Source organism: Eutrema salsugineum, unplaced genomic scaffold (genome assembly GCF_000478725.1).
Source record: "Eutrema salsugineum unplaced genomic scaffold, Eutsalg1_0 scaffold_12, whole genome shotgun sequence".
Classification (NCBI taxonomy): Eukaryota; Viridiplantae; Streptophyta; class Magnoliopsida; order Brassicales; family Brassicaceae; genus Eutrema; species Eutrema salsugineum.
The window spans coordinates 8256092-8275332 of record NW_006256895.1 but is presented as its reverse complement, the minus strand read 5'-3'; the positions used below and the strand labels follow the sequence as shown (position 1 = coordinate 8275332).

Sequence of the window (19241 nt, the reverse complement as noted above, 5' to 3'; positions counted from 1 at the left end):
GTGCCATATGGACAAGTGAATGTCGTTTTTTCTTGATCCTCTGGGCGAATAGGAATTTGGAAAAATCCGGAGTATCCATCAAGGAAGCAATAGTAGGGGTGATTATCTAATCTTTCTAGCATTTGATCTATGAAGAGAAGTGGAAAATGATCTTTCCTAGTTGTTCCGATAATCGATACACATACGATGTCCAGTTACTGTTCTTGTAGCGATCATTTCATCTTTATCATTTTTAATGACAGTGACTCCTCCTTTCTTTGGAACAACATGAACTGGGCTAACCCAAGTGCTATCTGAGATAGGAAAGATTATTCCAGCTTCTAAAAGCTTCATAATCTCCTTCTTGACAACATCCATGAGATTAGGGTTCAGTCTCCTTTGACTTTCGATTGAGTTTTTAGCATTATCCTCTAGATTTATCTTGTGCATACAAAGATCTGGAGAGATTCCAGGTATGTCATCAAGTGAATATCCTAAGGTTTTTCTATGCTTTCTCAGCTCAGTCAACAGCATTGTGGTTTCTTTTTCCGTTAAACCAGAGTTTATTTTGACAGGATAAGTAGAATTTGGTCCAAAGAAAGCATACTTAAGTCCGACGGGAAGAGGTTTAAGCTCGACTTTAGGGGCTTTAAGCTCGCTCCAAGGATCATTAATTGCTGCAGCAATGTCTTTAGGAAGTGTAGGAATGTTTGTTTGGTCCTTAAGATCTAGATAGTTCAGAGGTTTTCTATAAGTTTCAGATTTATCAAGCATACGTGCGCACTCACTCAAAATTTCTTCAAGGAAATTGCGTTCATCTTTTGCGGGTGAAAGCGTGATACTTAAAGGGTCGTCTAGAAGTAGATCTTCATAGAATTCCTCAATAATTCCGTCTAACTCATCAACCCAACAAATTTTGCCATCCAAAGTTGGTTTATCGAAACTTTTGTTCATGTCAAATTGCATAACTAGGCCGGCTAGATGAAGGTCAATTTTTCCTTCAGGAACATTGATTATGGCTCCGGCTGTAGATAAGAATGGTCGTCCAAGAATAAGTGGATCCTTAGGTTCTCTTTCTAGTTCTAGAACTACGAAATCGGTTGGTATGGAACATTTTTCGATTTCTACAGGAATATCTATTAGGATACCTACAGGTTGTCTAACAGAACGATCAGCTAGTACTAAAGAAATTTTAGTGGGCTGGAAAGTGTGGTGTCCTAAACGTTTTGCTACTGAAAGAGACATCATGTTTATGCTAGAACCTAAATCACAGAGAGCACGCTCAAAAGCTACATCATTGATAGTGCATGAAAGTACAAAACTTCCAGGATCGTTTTTTTTTTCAGGGATTCGGCTTTGCAGGATAGAACTACATTCATGGGTTATCATCATAACACCTTCTTCAAGAGTTAAAGAATTTGTTAGAATACCCTTCATGTATTTTCTTAAAGCAGGAATCATAGCACAAGCTTCTACGAAAGGTAATCTCACATTTAACTGATCGATTAGCTCTTTAAGCTTAGCTTTTTCTTTCTCTTTCTTAGGGGCTCTTAAGGCTCTAGGATATGGAGGTTTAGGTTTATAGACACGAGTTGGTGGAGGTGGAATCGTGTCTTCTCCAAGGATTTCCCGGGATGAATCTTCTCTTACTTCTTCTCCATCCTTCTCTCCTACCACTTCTTTTTCAACATCTTCAATCGTTATTCTTTCTCTTTCTTTCTCTTTTTCCTTACCCTTTTCCTCATCTTCGGGATCTTTAGGAAATTCAGGCTCTTTGTAAGCTAATCCACTCCTAAGTGTGATAGCTTTCACATCATCGGAGGGATCTGCTTCACTTGAGCTTTCGAAAGAATTTTCACTTGGCTCCTCTTCAGAATTTTCTAAGTTTTTAGAATTAGTTTTGATCATCAAGCTAAGGAGGGTGGAAAAATTTTCATTGAAATCCTCTTGCATTATTTTTAGTTCAGATATAAGATCACTAATCTCTTGAGACCTAGATTTTTCAAGCTCTAGAATCTTTTTGTTTAGGTTTTCAGCTTCAGAAGAGGGAAAACTAGAATATGGAACAGGATTAGATTGAATAGCCAAGATAGGTTTGGAAGGTGGTTTCCAGTCAAGCTCGGAAGACGATTTCCCGCGGTCAGAAGGCTTGCGACCGTGGTGAAACAGGTCTTGGCCGCGGTCAGCATCATCACGACCGCGGTGAAAGCTTGGTTTGCCGCGGTCCGGATGAATGGACCCGTGGTGATTAGAAACGAATGGAAAATCTTGAATTTGGTAGACTTCTGCAGTGTTAACCATCCCTTGACCATAAGAATCCATTGGGTTGTCCCAACCTTCAAAGTTACACGTATTGTGTGCCTTGTTTGGTTGTTGCAATCCAAGATGACTCATTATGTGATGGAGACACTTCATAACTTCTGAAATCTCTTCTTTCTTCTCAGGAAGTGCAGAATTACCAAAGGTTACTTGATTTCGGATGCTGTTTGCTAATTTTTTAATGAAAACATGAGCATCTTCTACAGATCTAGTTGAGAAGTCTCCATTACTTGCTGTGTCGAAAGAGTGTCGTAACTCTGGAGTTATACCGCGATAGAAGATACCCAGCAGGTATTCCTCGGTATATCCATATGGTGTGGACAATCTCTTTGGTATTCCCTAAATCTTTCCCAAGTATCTAAAAGATCTTCATCTTCTTTTTGTTTATAAGTTCTTATCTTGTTTCTTAAGAGATTTGAACGATTTCTAGTGTAAAAACAATTTAGGAAAGCAGTTCTACACGCTGCCCACGTTTTTAGTGAAGCAGGTGGCAAAGATTTTAGCCATTTGCTGGCATTATCTCTAAGTGAGAATGGGAAAAGACTACACTTGTGGTAATCCCCATTTGCTGTAATGGTTACACATAATTCTTCGAACGTCTTGATATGGTCAATCGGGTTTTCGAATGAATAACCATAGAATTGATTTTGTTGAACTAAATGGATAAAGGGTACCTTAATTTCGGTTTTGCCATCCTTTGGTAAGGCTGGTTGAATAGCTTTTCGATCTCCCATGAACTTTTCGAGTGAATCAAAACTTCCAATCAGTTCATCATCATCTTCACGTTTTGTCGATCTGATTAGCTCATTGTCATCATATATTGGTTCTTCAAACTCGTCATCAGTCAGGTCATCGTCGCTTGGATTACCATCCACAAGATTTGGTGGATCACCAAGAGTCCCGGGAACATGTTCCTGGTCTCTCATTGCAGAGAAACCTGAAAAATTCAAAAGAAAAAGTAAAAGTAAACAAGTGTTCTAATGGATTTAAGCTGGGATTCGCAACGAAACAAATGAAAGTCCCCGGCAACGGCGCCAAAAACTTGATGAGCGATTTGTAAACGGGGTTTGTTGTTTTCGTTTTACTAAGCTTCAGGTTTTAAATTTATAACCCCTAAATGTCTGCAAGTACACAGATGTGCGCTGTAGTACTTAGGGTATCGATCCACAGAGACTTAGTTGTTTCAGTACGAATTCACTGCAACGCTTAAATCAGACTAGAACTAAAAAGGTTTTGGTTTTGGTTTTGGGTTTTTGGTTGTCACTAAATCTAAACTAAAAAGCTAAACAAGTAAAAGCAAATAAAAACGAAAGCAAGTGCAAGCAAGTAAAAATCGGTTATGAATGAAAACAAGTAACAAGCGAATAAAAGCAGAATGGAAATCTAAGGTTGTAAGCAATTAAAGACAAACATTGGGGCTCAAGGGGAATTCGTAGAGGTTCTTGGTCTATGCTAAGTCGATTTTTAAACATATGATAAAGGTAATCAAGTACGTATGTTCTAGAACTCGAGGCACGGAAGTATGAATAGCCTACTTTCGCAGCACTAAACAACTATCTCTCGCAATCCTGATCAGTAGGTTTCCACTTTGATCCTGGAAGGGAGAAAATGCAATAGCAGAACAAGACTCATCAATATTCACAACTCAACTACAGGTAGGTTTCCACTCCTATAGAAGAATTGCTCGTTTCACCCTAGTTCAGACAATCAATGAAAACCTTCGCAACATATCATATCAGATCGGCTTCTAAGTGGACAGCAAAGAATCACGCAGTAAGATTAAAGGCAAACGAAGAACATCTAGAAGATTAATAATCCTAAATCTATCGACTCATAAGCAAAAAAACATGAAATTCCCTTTGAAAAATCCCTTTAAACCCAACTGGGTAACTACTCAAACATATTGTAAACAATCATCACAGAGTATTGAAAGTGCAGGAAATTAAAGAATAGAAGGAAGAAAAACGAAGAACGGAGAAGCAGATGGAGGCGCGATGTCTTCCTCCAGCGGCGGCTCCTTCTTCTGATGCGGCGGCCTCCTCTCTAGGGTTCCACACGAAATCCCTCTCTCTCTCTCTCTAAGTTTTCTAAGTTTCGGTTCTCCCCTTTAGAATGACCTAAAGGGGGTATTTATAGCTTCTGAGGTGGTCTTGGACACTTAGGGCTTCAAAAATAACGAAAGGAATTGATCTTGGCTTTAATTAAATCGTCGGGAAAGTGAACGACCAATGTCCGCGGTCGCGGTGGCTCTACCCGCGGGAAAATGGGTGTTGGCCGCGGTCCCGGCACATGCTCTCTTCCGGAACTGCATTTTTCTGTCATTCTTGCATCGGAAGTATCTGAAGATCTAACCGTTGGATTGTCTCCAAACCAAGTGAATTAGAAAGCTGGTTGGATCCTCTATTTTGTTTCAAATTTTGGGGGTCATCGGACGGTGAGAAGGTCTTCATCGCTTGTCATACTTCTGACGGTCTGCATATATCCAAAATTGCTCATTTGTTCCAAATTGCATATTTTTTGCCCAAGTTTCCTGTAAAGTCTTTTGAAACTCTAAAACATTGAAAACACTTTAAAAACATTGAAAACAGAGTTAAAACACCTGCATAAGATACAATTATGATCCATAAAAGTGGTTAAAATACGGTGTTATCACTCATCTTCAGAGAGTAATCTCATTACTCACTCCTCCTCTTTCTTTTGTTCTGTATAATTTAGCATGATCGGAAATGTCTTATATTGCTTGTTGTGACATGGATGTTTTCTCGCGATCCTACATGCTCACCAATAGACCCAAACTAGGTGATTAACCATTGGGGGTTAGTCTGTCGAGCTAACATATCCGAGTTTCTTGGTTTTTTTGGTGGCCGAGGATAGGGGTGTTACAACACCAATTTTCAGTCGTTTTTTCTTTCCACTAAATTCCAGTTCTGGGCTCAAATATTCTAGAAATCTTCTTAGGGAATGAAGTAATAAAGTGAAGAGATCTCAAAATGCCTAGAAATATATTCAGAACAAGTTTCTGCAAGGAGAACATAGGAAGATGTCTTGTACGACCAGTAGCTCCAAGTAGAAAAGCACAAAGGTAAACCAAGAGAAAACGCTTCAAAGAAAGATAAGTTCAGAACTCAAAAACATTGACAGTGAAAAATTACAAGTGCTAAAATGCGTATGTGGAGATACATTTGTATGTGCTTATTTTAGGATTATTTATCAGTTTATCTAAGGAGAACTGACATTCTCTTTTGGGGAGTTGTTTTACTCTTTGTCTATTTGCTAAAGGTTTTGGTTTTGAAATCGATTATATCTCTAACAATTGGTTCGACCTGTCGGACTCGAACCAGCGACCTAAAGATTGTTGGTTTCTAATCAAAAGAGTATGATCACTTCAAACGCTCAAGACCTCTCAGCAGCTTCCACTGCTAAAAGTCACGTTATGGAGGCACAGGCTGTTGTTGGGACTCTTTGTAATGACAATCCATGTGGTGTGAAACAAGTCAAGATGCCAGCTTTCAATGGTGATGATCCCCTTGGATGGTTGGCCCGTATTGAACAATATTTCTCTTTGCATCAAACGATTGAAGTTCAGAAGGTTAAGATTGCTGTCATGAGCATGGAAGGTGATGCTTTGCATTGGTTACAGTGGCTTCGCCAACAAATCCCAACACTGTCATGGTTACAACTTAAAACAGAATTGATGGAACAGTTTGGAGAGACGTTACAACATCTATGTTCAAACAGTTGGCAGCTCTTCATCAAACAGGTTCAATGGATGATTTTTTCAATGAATTTCTTGCCCGAGCAGCTCAAATACGTCTTTTAGATCAGCATTTTCAGCAGGGATTCTTTCTCACTGGGTTAAAAGAGGAGATTTGTGTCAAATTTTGCCTAAACGACACCGAAGAATTGCGAACTGCAATAAGTGTTGCCAAGTTTATTGAAAGGGTGCTGGATTTTTATTATGGGGCTAAAAGCAACCCACCTGAAAAGGCATTCAGACGATCTAAAGACAGTGGTGGTTCAGGATGGTCAGGAGCTACTGTGACCAGAACCCTACCATATCTTAAAGACTCGGGAACTCCAAATCAATATTTAAGAGCATTTGATAGTGGGAAACCAGCAATGTCAACACACACCCAATCATCTTCTAATGGTTGTTCAAGCAGCAACCTCTATAAGCCAGGGGGAAAACGTCAATATTCACATCAAGAATACCTCCACATGAAGACGAGAGGACTATGATTCTAATACAAGAACCATATGCTCCTCAACATGATTGCCCCTATAGATCTCTTAGAACTTTGGTATTGGCAGAGGACGAAGTCATTGTGGATGGCGAGATAATTGTTGTGGAATAGCATATTACTTCAGAATCCAGCCTTGGGACAAGGCTGTTCTTCAAGGGGTCGGGAATGATATAAATATTGCTATTAGGATAATTACCTTTTTACTTACGATTTCTATTTATCAATTTATGATTTCTATTTTATTATTTCATTTAGATAGTTTGCTTTTATGTTTTCTTATATATATAGAGGTGAAGACTTGGTTATGAAAGACATCCAAGCAAGAGAGATCTTTGGAAGGTTTTATCGGTTTATCCGAGAAAAAAGAACTTACCTTCTCTTTTGGGGAGTTGTTTTACTCTTTTTCCATTTGCTATTACTTAATAAAGGGTTTGGTTTTGAAATCGATTCTATATCTAACAGAGGTTCAATGCTCTGTTATAGTGTTGAAGTTGTCATACATAGATGTTATGTCCAAACAAATATTCTGCTTGCTTGATTTAATATTCTTTTTGGGAGAGAAGAATGATCAAATAGAAGAAATACTGAATTTTGAAAGCATAATTTCACATGAACCCTTCTTTAAATATTTAAAGTAATCACATAACAAAATCGAATTAGCAGAATACCTACATTCATAGTTTCTGACAAGTTTTCTTGAACGTATCTTGAATAGAAAATAAGAGTGACAAAAAGCTTGATCTCTAAAATAGGAGTTAGGTTTCTCTCTTCTTGTCTATAATTGTATTTCTGTAATTCTTTTGTAATATATTAAAGGCATATATTTATTGGCAGAGAAAACCTCATTTTTGTAAGGTTTATTAATGATCAATCTCAATCATTCATCAAAACTATAACAATATTCAAATAGAAAACAAATAATAAGACCAGATAATAGAGAAAGAAAATATTCTTTTTATGGAACTATGAAGGATAAGTAAAGGAAATAGGGAATACTTCCCAAGACTATAAACAACATTAAACAGAAGTAGAAAGAGCATCAGTTACATTTTCGTTGTCGAAGCAACTCACACTAGATGGAGCTCTCCAGGTTGAGAAAATTCCAGAACCGCTCACGCATAACTGCTGAAATGCTTGTGGAAACTCAAAGTTGTATTGGCTAAACTGACAGTTTACACACTTCAACCTTGGCTAAACTGACAGTTTACACACTACAACCTTGAGGACTAGATTGATTTTCAGGGGCAGTTTACGTCGTAACCGCTAGAAAAAACAGATTGCTTTCACTCTCGAGTGGCTGAGGACAAAGAGAGACAATTGCCAACAAAGATCGACTCGCTTTATACTATTTTATTTCTTTATTTTACCAACACAAGTTTTATTTCCATTTAGGGATTCTTCCATTTATCTCAAAGTGTTTCTGTCCCATTAAAATACTTTCAGCTAACGAAATTAATATTGACGAAGCAACAACTTGAATATTCTTTTCTTCAACAAAGATAAAAATCCAAATCCATTTGAGAAGTAATTACAAAGATATAACATTAGTAAACAACAAAGAAAAACGATTGTAAATCAAATAAACAAAATACGAACATGTTAAAAAAACTTGCAGAAATCCCAAAATTAACCTCGCATTATCCATAGCTTTACAATTTTTTTGTTCCTAAACGCTTTTCTTCTTCATCATCATCCGTAGTTGCGTCACTTTATCTACACATCAATATTCACAAATCGTATTAATGCCTCAGTTGATAGAACCGAGTCGACTCACCCGAGCGAGTTTTCTCTGCTGAGCCTCGCATACATCCTCGCTCTCAGTTCTTTCCCAGATTCCACCAGTTTCATCGCCGGAACTTCTTCTTCACATGCATTGTCCCAGATCTCGAACTCTCTTATCCGCGGCCATGTCCTTCCCTGAGTCAGACTCGACCGGTGAGGTAACCCTAGCGGTGAGCTCAATGAACATCCTCCGTTCAATTGCATTTTCCGCATAGACGCAATAAGTTCACCGGTGCTCGGAGAAAGCGGCGGAGATTCCGATTGTGGAGAAAACGGAGGAGAGATTAAGATCGATGTAGGAGAAGTAGCCGTCGCTGATTTCGAAAAGTGGTTACGAATCGATGATAATCCAAGATCTGGCTCTGCTGAGTTCGCCAAAAAGCGTAACTGCTCCGGCGTATGAGCAAAGAAACAGATTCTTCTCCGGCAACTCGTCCCATCTTTACAAGGCTGAGTCCGATAACGAGCGGGATGTAGCCAACACTCGAAAACACCATGAGCGAACTCACACGAGTCACCTCTTCTACAACTCCCTCTACGAAACTCAGGACAAGCCGTACCTGAGTAATGATACTTCGTCGGATCGCGTCTCCGAGCTTTCTCTCCGGGATGCGCAAACGGACACTCCGTCCAGTCGTGAGATCGGCCTCGAGAGCATCGCCGTACTTTGAACTCGTACATGCGAAACTCATCGCACGCGAACGAGTCAGCGAATGAGAGTGAGAGTGACTCATCGCCGCTTGATGAGTCGGAATCGTTCGCGAACTCGTTGGATGGAAGGTAACGGTAAAGAGAAGCGAAAGAGTCGAGAGAGTGTGGATAGTCGTGAAAGTTAACGGAAGAGAATGGTGATGAAATTGTGGCCGTTGGATCGTTGATCGGATCCCACGGAGGGATATGGATCGTTGGATGTGGCCGGCTATTTTCTCCGATCATCATTTTCGGTTTAGGCACCAGAAGAAGAAAGAGTCTTGTCTCCTTATTATAAATTGCTTTATTTAACTATAGTTAGGTTAGATAATAACCGTGGTTAAGTTAAGAAAATCTTACTCTATCCACAATACCCGTACGGTTAAACTATAATAAGTGCGTACGAGATATTTTCACGCATTGATCGTAGCGTCAAGGGCTAATCTCTACCGTTGATTTTGAAATCAGATAATATTTTCATGGATTTTATGTCACAGTTAAGTGAGACTAATATCTCACGGATAAAGGACAGATTCTGACGTGGCAGTTAACACTTATCTCGGTAGAAAGCAAGCAATGTGGTTCTCGTGAATTAACCCAGATATTTTTATTTACGATATAATCGCGAGAATTTGAAAATACGATAAGTTAGAGGACACGTGGAGAGTGATTCGTAGTGGGAAATAGAAACACCAATATGCTTGAGAGTTGAGATTATTGGCTTCTGATGAGACGGCACGTGGCTTTAGACAAAGGAAACTACTTGACATTTAAGAACCAGCCAAATAGGCATTGAACTAGCAAACCCGACGGAGAAATCCACGTGAAAGTGATAATAGATCTGTAAATAACATGAAGTTACTATTATATAACTGTGTTGTAAATCTAAACTAGATTTTAATCTCGTGCGTCTACGTGGGAATGTTTTATTTTTTATTTCTAATATAAGTTGTATTTATCTTTTTTGTTTAGATATAATTTTATTTTTGTTATTTATTTTTTTTAATCAAAAAATTGTTATCATATTTTAATTTTAAACAGTAAAATTTGTATATTAGTAAAATAAGAGTATACGTTAATTAAGTATACATTGATCTAATGTTAATTATAAACTTTGTTATTATGTGAATTTAGATTTACACATAAACAATCTATATATCTATGAATTTGCTAATCCATCCGTTTAGTTTTTTTAAATCATTTTTAATATCTTACATGTTTTGACAAACTAACTCGTATAAGACTATAATTATAATTATATAACTCTATAAATATTTACTAATGTGGAATATTTGGACCAAGAAAAAATATAATAAGATATTTATTTACTATTTCTGCTATTAAAAAAATGTATATATATATATATATAAACGGACTAATCTGTTAGTTTAATTGTCTCAAATCATCTTAATATCTTATATGTTTTAATAAATTAACTCATAGACCTTATATATATATATATATATATATATATATATAACTCGAATCAGCTCGATCATATTATTTTATAATATAAATATTTATTAATCTCAAATATTTGATATTTTAGACCACTTTATGATAAAATACGATAAAATATTTATTTACTATACATTTTTATAAAAATATTATTTAAATTTAAAATTTTAAATTAAATCTTTCCTGTATTTAAGAAATTCTAAAGTATTAAAATTATTATCTAAATTTTCGTAATAAAATTCAATTATAATTTTTTTAAATTTTTTGAATTTAAATTAAATTGAATGCAAATTTTTGTAACTAAATTTAATTAAATTTCTAATAATTTGAAATTTAAATTAAAGATGACCTAGATTTTAGGAAATCTAAAAATATCTAAATTAATAACTAATTTTTGGAAATTAAATATAAAAATAAAATAAAATATTATAAAAAAACTTTGGGAATGTTTGGATGCAAGCACTAAATGTGTTTCTGTTTTAATAGAACCAATTCAACAAGACAACAACTATAAATATAAAAGCAGTTTAACATTTTACCAAAAAAAAATTTATATATATATATATATAAAAGCAGTTTATTTTAATTACTATTTATAGGAGTAATAGTGGTTAATGGGATTTTTTTTTGTCGACAAAAAAAAAAAGTTAAGTTTTTTTTCTTTTTAAAGAACACAGACATAAACTAAAAAACAAGTTTACTGTTTAAAATTTTAAAACCAACAGTTTAAAAGCAAAAATTTTAACCAAACATCTTTGTTAAAGATAAATTCGATATTTCCCACATGGACAAATTATGTGTTTGTGCGCTCATTATTTTTTTGTAGGTACGGCCTCCCGAATCAAAGTAGGTTTCATATTGGGCTTATGATCCAATACGACTTAAGCATATAGCACGGAGCCTCGAATCTATCAGATTCGGGAGACCCAACATGAAATGCCACCTGTTTTCGGGTTCCTCGTATCTGATAGTGCAGACTATGCTATCAAAAACAAGAAAGTCAGGAACTGAGTGGTCATAAGGAGGAGAGGTTGCCTTCCTTATATTCTAGACCTAAGCTCAGTGATCTGGCAGGGTCGGAATGTAAGAAAGAGTAATCTACATAGGTACCCGGAGAGAGAAAACAACCAACAAGGCAACCCCAAAAGTCCAGTCCTAGTATCAAAAGATCCGGATCAGGTAAATATCTCCTTAAACAGGAAACACTATTCAAATTTCCTTCCATTCGATAGATGAAATATGAGTTTGACTGATTTCATTGCTCATACCTTTGTAAACTCACGAGATCAGTATTTAATGCTTATGCTTACACGTATTAGGTGATAGTGACTATTCGTGTAAGGCAGAGAAAGACAAAAAAATCAGTAAAGGTCATACCGCATCTGAATCGCCGAACCCTACCCTTACGCTGAGAATGAAAGGAACGTGCTAAGGGTTACCCTGACAGTTAGCAGAAAACGCCAATGAAAATTGGTGAGACCGTCAGAAGCGTGATTCAAGCAGCAAGATTCAGCCAATCGTGTTGGATCCCAGACCAATCCGCAAAACCAACAACCCAAGGTCCAACCCAGTATACTAATCCAGGTCAGGTAAAATTCTATAAATACTTAAAATTTTCCAACAAGAAAGGGATTGAATCTTTTCGATACTTTGAGCTTATATTATCTCTCTAGATATTCATAACTCACAAGGCCTAGCACTCTCATTTTTCGGTCATTAGTCCGACCATTTTCTAACTTCTATCTCCACAGCGGTTATGAAACCGTAGAGTATTTCTACCTACAAACTTTTACATTTCTTCTCTCTTCCACCTCGAACCTCGAAGAGTCCACTAAACTCAAGCCCAAGTAGACTCAGCCCTTTCTAAGAACTATCGGCCCGCTTTCCTTTCCGTTTTCTGATCCTCATTTTCTTTCTCCGATTTGCCACGTCATGGTCTTTTCTTTTATCGTTTTCTGACTTAAGCGTCAGATAGCCATCTGAAAACACCCTGTCATCGTGTTTTTCGAACATTCACATTTTCTCTTGTTTTGTAGGAGATTTACCCTAAAAAGACCAAAAATCTCCTAAACAACCCTCGTAGAGACGAGTTGCCAAAGAAGATTAAACATTATTTCAAGTCAATGCATATTTTAGAGTTCGTAACCAAGTTGGAGACTACTTTGTAAAATCAAAGTATTGGTTAGGCCGCAATTTGAAAAAAAAAAACTGATTGATACTTTCGCGGACATGGATGCATTTCCATCTTTAAACTCGACTAAAAAAAAAAGTTTGGCACGTCCTGACAATGCTGAAAATAAAAGATTTTATGTCAAAAATGTTGAATGGGTTTTTAGTTGTGCGGATGGAATGAGAAGTATCAATAAATTATATTACTTTACATGTACCCTTGCAAGGCAGGTTTGAGACATTTGGGTACAATCTAATTTTCCCTTTGCAAGTGAGGGTTTGATAAACAAAAATGAATATAATCTAATTTTCAATTTTCAAGCGAACATTTTGATAAAGAATCAATATATGTGAAAGTCAATTACTTGTTTGGCTGATTGAAGAGTGAGAGAATCCCTATAAAAATTGAAAAAAAAATGTTTCCCATGGCACTTCTGAGTTACTAATATTTACTCCCGTGCTATGCACGGGAAATTTTTTTCCTAAAAATAAAACCAAATGTTAAAACATAAATTCGAGTTATAAGAAGGAAATGATAATTCATAACAAAACATTAGTATAGTCACCATGGATTAACCATAAACATATGAAAACTAAACTGGTATGAGACAAATATTGGTTTGAAGCCAATTGCCTATTGACTTGTTCTCTTGACTGGTGGTTCCGTGGTTGTACGTTTGACACTTTTCTGTTTTTGTTTTCCGGTAATTCTTTTAGTATGTCTCTATCTGCAAACAATCTTACAAATCCAATTAAAAAAAATAAAAAAGTTAAAGTCAGCATGTAACACAGAAATATCATTTTATGAAAGCAAATCAAAAATTAAAAATTAGTATCAATGGAAAAATAATTAAGTAATCAAAATTATCTTACATAATAGTTTGAGAATATGTGATCTTTACTACAGAAATTGTGGACCAATTTACCGAAACTGAAACAATTGATGCAAATATGTAGCTAATATATACCTCTCTTAATTTTGTCTTACAATTTAATCATCGTTCCCAATTGCAGCACCGCATCTTCAACCTTTCATGTTCCACTTGCCCCTGCAACTGTGCATAAACCAGTTTTTCTTACCAAAAATCTAAAACATTAAAATTACAGATGAAAAAAATGCAAACCTCTCTACAGTTTTCAATTTATGTACCAAATCCACTATTTCTCAAACCTTCCTTGCGCATAACCGGTTTCGATGAAGCAATCTGATGGCCGAAGACGACGAAACTGTATAGAGGGGAGACAGAGAGCGTTACTGGCAAAAATAGGTTGCTGAGATCCGTTTACCCCTGAATCGAACTCAGCTCAGGCTCATGACATTCGATACGGCCTCAATTCTGAATCAGGGTTTTGAAATCGAAGAAGAAGGAGTATAAAACTTTCATATGCTGTTTTTCATTGACTGAGTATTTTTCTGCTGTTTTTTAAAATAAAAGAATATGGGAAAGAGAGAATCGTGGACGAAGAAGAAGGATCGTGGGTCTTTTACCAGTAGAAGAAGAGAGATCGTGGGTCGTGGCTGTTTCTAGAAACCGTTCACGGTTCATGTTTTTTTTTTTTTTTTTTTGCATTATCCCGTTTTTTTTTTTATCTCAAGCCATGTGACAAGATTTGATTGGCCATGTGACTTATGCTTTAGTAGTAATATAAGGATTTAGAGGCTTTGAAGGGAAAACCTTTTTTTTTTTTTGAATGAAAGAAGGGATAACTTTTACAGCTCCATAAATTGTTACAAACTTTACTGAATATGTGTATCAATGATTTTGTTTTCAAGAGTTGGCGAGAATGATTCAGAAATTCTCATGTGGACTCAAGAGTAATAAAATACATGGGAAGCACCCATAAGTGGATGGAACAAACTGTAATATTGGTGTGGCTTGGTCAAAGAAGAAGTGCCCTTACAACCGAGAGTATGGTAAAATAAAGACATCTTCAAAAACAACCTCAAATTTTTAAATATAAGATTTTGTTTATTCTAAAAGCAACTTTAAAACATCAAATTTTGAGGTTTCACTACTCAAAACCTCAGATTTGAGGTTTGCAGTTTTCTATTTATATTTTAGCTCTTATACATTTTATTTATTATATTTATCATTTAAATTCAAAAAAAATTATATTTCATGAATATTTTATATATATCTTTATAAATTTTATGTTTTTATATAAAATTAAATGAAAAACTGAAATTAAAATACCAATATCAAAGAAATATTACATAATATAAAAACCAAATTATACACAACAATAATATTACACCAGTTTTTATCTCGTAATTTACAGATTAAAAAAATAAAAGACTCATTTATCACTTCAGAATGCATTGATTGATTATATTTGGAAACATTATGGAAATTTTTTGTTGAATAATATGGTGTTATATAATCATTTATAATTTAGTTTGTGTATTTTTGTTATTATGTTTATGTAACTTTAACTTATAATGTAGGGAAAATTCCATATTAAATCATCAAGTTAATTTTGATCAGCTTTTTAAATCCTCAACTTTTTGTATGCCCAGGAAAAAACCTTAAGTTATTTTTTTCCTATTTTAAATCATCATATGTTAACCGTATACTTCTTTTACACCGTATACGAAACGACTGTAAACGGAAATTCAAACACCGTTCTAATCCCATTAACAGACTAACTACAGTAACCCATAGTGGTTAAGCTTTAGTTGGACTATCCAAACCCGTATCCAGACCAGTATCATAAACCTGATATATTTGTTTAACCCGATCAATGCTCGATCAAAACCCCAAGAAAAGAAAAAATCCCCAATTCTGGGTTGAAACCCTAAAATTTTGATTGCCCAGATGAACTATAAATCGCGTTCGCGAGATCGAATTGAAGGCAAAGCAAGAAATATGAGGTACATCTAAACCCTAAATCGAGTCAGTACTTCAATTTCGTGGGTGTGTTTGATGAATATTGCTAACATCGAAGAGTGTTGTGTTTGTGCAGCGGAGATGATAATGTGAAGCTCCACATTGACTATGTAGGTTCAATGTCGAAGGTGCGGAACAAGTTATGTTATAAAGGAGGATTGACGGCTCCTATGGTGGTAGACTCTGATTTACTCACCTTTTCTATTTTCGAAGATTTTAGTAGAAATCGGGAAGTTGCGAACGATGTGGTGAGATTGTGGTATAGACTTCCTACTGAGAATATGTCGATGGTTAGATATGTATTTGAGGATAAGGATCGTGAGCTTATGAAGATGGCATTAGAGGAGAAGGATTGTAGAGAGGTTCACATCTACATTGAGCATAGTGAGATTCCACCATCTGTAGGTGTTGAGACTAGAGCGGAAGATGATGATGGTGAGAATGGTGATGATAAAAACAGTAGTGATGAAGAGGGTAGAGAACAAGAGAGTGACGAGGAGGATAGAGAACAAGAGAGTGACAAGAGTGATGTTAAACAGTGAGCAAGAAAATGAGGAAGAAGAGAGACATGAAGAAGGTGCTTTAGTGGTTAACAGAGAAGAAGAGTGTGGAGTGCCACCTGAGGATGACAATCAGATATTAGGTGAAGGAGATGATGACCCACGGTTTGACAATATGTTGGCATTACTCGAACAAGAGCCTTCTCCTGTATTTCATGGTGAGACTACTCATCCTATTGCAGATGACGAAGGTGTGGATAGTGACATTGAAGGTGAGAGACCAAAGAAAGATGGTGGATACCCAGATTCTCCAGAAGACACTGATGAAGAATGGGCTAATTGGAAGAAGACAGATGACCGTGGAAGGAGGTTCAAAGGAAAGAGTAAGGCTGATTATGGTTAATGCAAACTTTTAACAATGGAGATGAGTTCAAGGATCAACTATTGAGGTATGTTTTGAAAACTCAATATGATGTGAAGTTGAGTAAGTGGAACTCTAAAAGGTATGCAGCGATATGCACACATGAGAAATGCAAATGGAGGATCTACTGTTCGGTGGAGAAGCCAATACGGAAATGGATGGTCAAAGTATATGAAAAAAAACACTGTCATTTGCCTACGGGAAGAGCTAGGATGCTGAAACAAGGTACTATTGCAAGGCTTTTCAAAGAGGAAGCAAGGCGACGACCAGAGATAAGGAGTTCTGATATTAAGGATGAGCTAATGCACAGGTACAAGATCTCAGTTTCAATCTTCAAGTGCCGAAAAGCAAGGAGAATTGCATTGGATATGGTTTTGGAGACTCAGAAAGAACAGTTTACTAAGTTGTGGGACTATGAAGCTGAGTTTTTAGGTCTAATGAGGGAGTTAGGACCGAGATTGTAACCATTAAAAAGGATGGAAAACAGGTGTTCGAGAGATTTTATTTATGTTTTGAATAGCTGAGAAGAAGTTGGAAGAAATATTGCAGACCTTTGATAGGGCTTGATAGTGCTTTCTTAAAATGGGAGTTGAAGGGAGAGATACTAGCTGCTGTTGGTAGGGATGTAGAAAATAGGATTTATCCTATAGCTTGGGCAGTCGTTAGAGGGGAGAACAAGGATTCTTGGGAATGGTTCATTAAGAAGTTGAAGGCTGATTTAGATTTGGGTGTAGGAGATGGAGTTACATTCATATCTGATAGGCAAAAGGCACTCTTCATCAATGCTTATGATAAATACTAATGAATTTTGTACGTCTTATGCAGCGTCTAAAAGTAGCTCTTGCTACTGTTTTTTCAAATGCTGAGCATAGAAATTGTGCAAAACATGTTTACAGGAACTGGAAAAAGAAATATGGCAATGTTGATTACAAGCCATTTTTCTGGAATGTGGCATACAGCAAAATAGTGGGAGAGTAGCAACTTCATATGGATGAGCTCAGAGCATACGATGCAGAGGCACACGATGATTTGTTAGCTACGGAGCCAAAGACTTGGTGCTTTACTTTTTTCACTGGAAATGAAAGGTCTTCTAATGTATGCAGCAGTTTGTCAGAGAACTTTAACAGGATCATTAAAGGAGCTAGAGAACTGTCTCTGATAAACATGTTGGAGGTAATTAGGAGACGGGCTATGTAACGTATAGCACGCAGATTGAAGAAATCTAAGGCGTATATATTGCCTTTTCCAAACAAGGTCGGAGACATATTAGAAGCAAATAGAGAGGAGAGCAAGGACTGTTCTGTGCTTACATGTTCAGACAATTTTGTTGGGGTCGGTTTCATCCCAACCGGTCAAAACCATGTCAAGAATAAAATTTAACTATCGGGAGAGCCGATGGTAAGGGCCGAACTCCCACATAAGAGGAGGAGGCCGAGCTGTACCCAATGATGCAGATGGGTTGAGCCGTGAGGAGGCGATAGGTGAGCCGCGCATGAGAGAAGATGGGCCGAGCTGTGCAAGAAAGAGAATGGACCGAGCCGTTACCTTTCGCAAATGGGCCGAACTGATCCTTCCGAGATGGGCCGAACTGATCCTTCCGAGATGGGCCGAACCGAAGTCTTGAAGGAAGAAAGCCCATAAAAACCCTAGGCGATGTCTTGAGGCGGTGGCCGCATGAAGCGATAAGGAAATGTTCCTAAAATCTCTCCAGAGATTCTCGGCTAGGCGGTTTAGAAAGTTAGTATAAATAGACAATGTATGCAATCCATTCTGGAACTGGGGCAACCCTAAGCAACAAGACCTAAACACTTTCACAGCAATAAAAACCCTCTTTCGATCTTACTGTTCTTGCGATTACCCTAGAAATTTCGGATCCCTTAGTTTTTCCTTACAAATTTTTGGTAGTACGAGTTTTGGCTCACACAATTTGGTGCTGTCTGTGGGGAGTCGAAACTTTCTTACTCTAAATCGACAATACTTTAAGATCCGAAGAACATGGCGAGCAACACCCTCGACGATAACAACAACAACAACAACAACGAAAACGGCACGGAGAAGGACGCTCCAGCATCAGGCACAACGACAGCAACGCCCGAAACCCAAGAGGAGATGCGAAACATGATGGCTGCGTTGATGAAGAAGATCGACGAGCAGGACAAAAGAAATGAGGCGATTACAGAGAGGCTCGACGCGATGACGGCCGAGCGACGACAACCAACTTGGAGAGCCGGAATCTCCGACCCGATGGATGGAATCCGGAGACGCTTCAATTTCTCAACGCCTGCAGAGGCCTCGGGGAGCGGCGCAAGAAACCCCTTGGCTCCACCAATGTTTCGTCCCCTCGGCGGACAGACTCCCGCGGCAACCCGAGTCAACATGACCGAGCCGCCTCCACTCCATCGGAACTCAAGGCGACGAGCCGGCGAAGAGGAGAATGACGCGATCGACGTGGACACCCTACAGAACGATGAAACCACGAACTCGCAACAAAACGGCTCGGCTCGGCGAATAAGCCAAGAAGAGCTCGCCTCAGCACTAAACGGCGTCCGGACTGACGAAATCACCGATCCGGCTCGCGGCGACAACCCGACTGAAGAAGAAGAAAACCTCCAATGGATCGAGCAGGCGGAACGCGAAGACGAGCCGAGGAGAGAATAGCGGGAGCGACTCCCACAATCAAAGGGAATGACTCACGCGCAAACCCTCGAAATCAAAGAGCTGCGAGCCTCGATGGCTCGGACAGTAGCCGAGATACGCGCCATGAAGTCTCAAGTGCATAACGCGACGAGTG

General features: G+C 37.5%; 2 protein-coding genes, 1 long non-coding RNA gene and 1 other non-coding gene across 4 annotated transcripts; 2 read left to right on the top strand and 2 right to left on the bottom strand.

The window, feature by feature from the left end:
* The first annotated feature begins 2604 nt into the window (after window positions 1-2604).
* On the top strand, window positions 2605-2711 carry LOC112089627. Its single transcript, XR_002901254.1, has one exon. It is a non-coding gene; the product is annotated as a small nucleolar RNA R71 (small nucleolar RNA).
* Window positions 2712-8013: 5302 nt separating this feature from the next.
* Window positions 8014-9297, bottom strand: LOC18025651 (zinc finger CCCH domain-containing protein 23). Its single transcript, XM_006408767.2, has one exon. The coding sequence runs from the start codon at window positions 9261-9263 to the stop codon at window positions 8313-8315; it is 951 nt and encodes a 316-aa protein (XP_006408830.1). The 5' UTR covers window positions 9264-9297; the 3' UTR covers window positions 8014-8312.
* Window positions 9298-13142: 3845 nt separating this feature from the next.
* On the bottom strand, window positions 13143-14294 carry LOC112089239. The gene is made up of 2 exons (XR_002900912.1): window positions 13610-14294; window positions 13143-13380 (listed from the first exon to the last, which is right to left on the bottom strand). It is a non-coding gene; the product is annotated as an uncharacterized LOC112089239 (long non-coding RNA).
* A 2368-nt stretch (window positions 14295-16662) lies between these two features.
* LOC112089175 lies at window positions 16663-17428 on the top strand. Its single transcript, XM_024160151.1, has 3 exons — window positions 16663-16910; window positions 17000-17219; window positions 17276-17428. The coding sequence occupies exons 1-3, from the start codon at window positions 16663-16665 to the stop codon at window positions 17426-17428; spliced, it is 621 nt and encodes a 206-aa protein (XP_024015919.1).
* Window positions 17429-19241: the final 1813 nt, after the last annotated feature.